We start from the raw sequence: 3,584 nt of genomic DNA, 5'->3' as shown, positions 1-3,584 counted from the left end.
ATCAAGGTGCCCTTGGAGGTTTGTAACTCCAGCACCCGAGTGACCCCATCTGCGCCTGGCATAACCTTTGTCACAACTCCCAAAGGCCACTTTTGAGTGGGCAAATTTTGTCCCTGGATAATGACAATATCATTAACGTTGACAGAATCACTTGACTTGGTCCATTTTGATCGTTGGATCAAAGAGTTCAGGTAATCCTTGGACCACCTCCTCCAGAAGGACTGAGTGGTTTGGGTGATCATAGCCCATCGTTTTAGATGTGAAACAGGTTGATCACTAAAATCATGCTCAGGTCGAGCTAAAAGCGGGGATCCAATGAGGAAATGGCCTGGAGATAAATAGTCCACTCCATCGTTAGGATTAGAAGAAATAGCGCAGAGTGGTCGAGAATTGAGAATTCCTTCGATTCTGATCAGGAACGTATTCAGTTCTTCAAAGTTCCAGTTATGTCCCTCGAGAACATGCCGGAAATGATGTTTTACAGACTTGACGCCTGCCTCCCACAATCCTCCGAAGTTGGGAGCACTAGGAGGAATGAATTGCCATTTTATCTCCTTGGAATGTAGATGATGCACAATTTCATCACTATGAGTCTTCAAAAAGGTTTGAACATCCTTGAGATAGGATGCGGCACCCTGGAAATTTGTGCCATTATCAGTGAACAAACAGGTCGGTAGTCCACGTCGTCCAACAAATCTATCCAAACAGGCTAAAAACGCTGGAGTAGACAAGGAACTTACAAGTTCCAGGTGAAGGCACTTGGTGGCCATGCATACAAAAATGGCGAAATAGCATTTATCTAATGGTGAATTCCGTCTTGGGCCAGTCTTGTATGTAAAGGGTCCTGCGAAGTCGATACCCACATTGATAAATGGGCGTCCTTGACTATAGCGAGAAATCGGAATGTCTGCCATAACAGGCTGACGCATTTTGGGTTTCATTTTGAAACAAAAGATACACTTGAAGAGCAGCTGACGAATTAGATTTCTCCCTCCAATTATCCACCACTGACGTTGGATAACAGACTGAACCACTTTTGGTCCACCATGTAGGGTCCGGTCATGGGCATCCCACACGATCAAGGTTGCTAAATGAGATATCTTCGGGAGCAATATCGGGTGCTTGGCTGATTCAGGAAGAGGTGCGTGAGTCAATCTCCCCCCCACAGCTAGTATCCCCATGGAATTGATAATAGGAGATAGTGATTGTAGATTTGAAGAGCATAATTTCCCCTTCTCCACTGCTTTCAAGTCATCAGACAGATACCAAGATTGTGAAATCTTTACACAGGTAAGCATAGATTGTTCGATCTCTTCCACCGAAAGATGACTGACATTCCTTTCAGTAGGTTTCCGAAGGTTATGGATGAACCTAAGCACATAGGCCATTACTCGCTTGAGCTTCCCCAAGGAGGAAAATTTTTGAATCACATTCACAAGATAGTCATCTTTGGTTTCGGTGACAAGAACATTGACACTAGGTTTCAATTCTGGAAGACATTGTTCCACAGTATCAAGAGGCTTTGGCCAAAAATCAGGAGCTGAACGTAAGAACGCTGGGCCTTTAAACCACAAGTTATTATCCACCAATTGAGAGGGCAGAAGGCCTCTACTGGCAGGATCGGCACTATTTTTCTCTGTAGATACATGTCTCCATTGACTTGGTTTGGTTGATTCTAAGATCTGTGCCACACGGTTGGCCACATAAATTTTCAAACGGAAAGGTTGAGTTTTCAGCCATGACAACACAGTATAGCTGTCAGAAAACAAATATACTTCATTGATTTTCACCCTGGCATGGATAAAATCCAAGGATTTTATTACTTTTACCAGTAATAATGCAGCAGATAACTCTAGTCTGTTGATGGTCTGGACCTTGAGAGGGGCAACTCGGGTCTTGGCCCTCACCAAATGGGTAGTCACATGATTAGAAGAATCACACACGCGAAGATACACAACGGCCCCATAGGCTGCACCAGAAGCATCTGCGAAGCCTAGGAGATCCACAGTTTTAACATTCTCAGTTAGAATGTATCTAGGTAGCTTTATTTTGCTAAGAAGATGTAATTGAGAAGAAAAGGTATTCCATTTGTCTTGAAGGTCTTTAGACAAAGGGGAATCCCAGGAAAGATTCTTTTCCAACCACAACATTTGCATGAAGACTTTCATCCAGACTGTTACTGGACTTAGATATCCATTTAAGTCATAAATGGACGCCACGATGCTCAAAACTTTTCTTTTGGTTAATACTTCAGATTCGGGAGAAACGGTGAAAAAGAAGACATCATCCGCTGGGCACCATTTGACACCCAATAATTTAATGGTTTCGCTCGAGTCAAAGGAATGAGACATCTCACACTCCTCGGACGGCAGATCAGCAATGACATCATGATTTGATGACGCCCATTTGCGAAGCTTGAACCCACCAGCTCCAAGCAAGGAGATCAGTTGGTTACGCAATGCCAGGACCTCCGAGACATTTTTGCCACCCGTAATAATATCATCGACATAAATGTCCTTGTCAACCACGGAAGCTGCTAACGGATATTTCTCTCCTTCATCAGTCACAAGTTGTTTCAATACACGTTGAGCTTGATATGGACTGGAAGGTAGTCCAAAAGTCACAGTTGTGAGCTCATACTCAATTGGTAGGTTTGACACGTCATGCCACAGAATATGTTGGTACGAACGATCAGGTTTTGCCAGCCAGATAGAACGGTACATACACTGTATATCACTAGTCAGTGCTATGGCATTCAGCCTGAAAGCAATCAACAAGTCTCCAATGTCAGATTGGAGTTTGGGTCCAACCATGAGAGAGTCAGAGAGACTTTGATTGTTAGTACCCTTGGTATTTGGGTCAAAAACAACTCTCAATTTAGTTGTAGAAGATGTTTCCTTGTAGACACCATGATGAACAAGTAGATAGTCTGTAGGTTTTTCAGCCACTACCATATGTCCTGCATCCAAGTAGGTTTGTAAATTCTCTTGGTACAAGGTTTTCACACTAGGATTTTTATCCAATCTCTTAGTCAAACTTTTCAAACGTTGAAAAGCCAGTTCTTGATTTGATCCCAGGTTAGGGGGTCCATTAGTTTTGAATGGAAGGTGAACAATATATCTTCCAGTTTCATCTCTTGAATGAGTTTTGGAAAAATGTTCCTCACATTCTAAATCTTCAGGATTGTTGATTTTAACATTTTCATTTACTTCCTCTATTTCCCAGAAACGTTGCAACTGTGTTTCCACCGGGTCTTCAATTTCAGATATGAAGAGAGAAGTACACGGAGTCTGTGGAGTGAAGTTGGAGTTTTCACTGACTTTTCCCATGAGAAGCCAACCTAGCTTAGTGGGAATAGCGGATGGAGTTCCTTGGATAATAGGATGAGAAGAAATAATGAGATCAGCGTAATGTTCAGCACCAATCAGCATATCAATATGTGAACTAATTTTCTTATCAGTGTATGATAGGTCTGCCAGCTGAAGATGACCATACTCTTGAAGTACGGAAGCCGGAACATTGGACGTGAGGTCAGAAGCAATTTTTGGTAAAATCACTGAGCGAACCTGCAAGGGATTGCTAGA

General features: G+C 42.7%; 1 protein-coding gene across 1 annotated transcript in view; it reads right to left on the bottom strand.

Moving 5' to 3' along the window:
• Nucleotides 1–10: 10 nt before the first annotated feature.
• LOC113473828 overlaps nucleotides 11–3,584 on the bottom strand; it is a gene marked incomplete at both ends in the record, with an annotated part of 19,946 nt that continues 16,372 nt past the window's right edge. The window contains one exon of the mRNA XM_026833272.1: nucleotides 11–382. Within this exon, the coding sequence (XP_026689073.1) occupies nucleotides 11–382 (372 nt within the window). The remainder of the gene's footprint in view (nucleotides 383–3,584) is intronic.

The sequence above is a fragment of the Diaphorina citri genome, unplaced genomic scaffold (genome assembly GCF_000475195.1).
Source record: "Diaphorina citri unplaced genomic scaffold, Diaci psyllid genome assembly version 1.1 scaffold120209, whole genome shotgun sequence".
NCBI lineage: Eukaryota > Metazoa > Arthropoda > Insecta > Hemiptera > Psyllidae > Diaphorina > Diaphorina citri.
The sequence above is the reverse complement of the archived record's forward strand: the minus strand, read 5'-3'. Positions and strand labels throughout refer to the sequence as shown.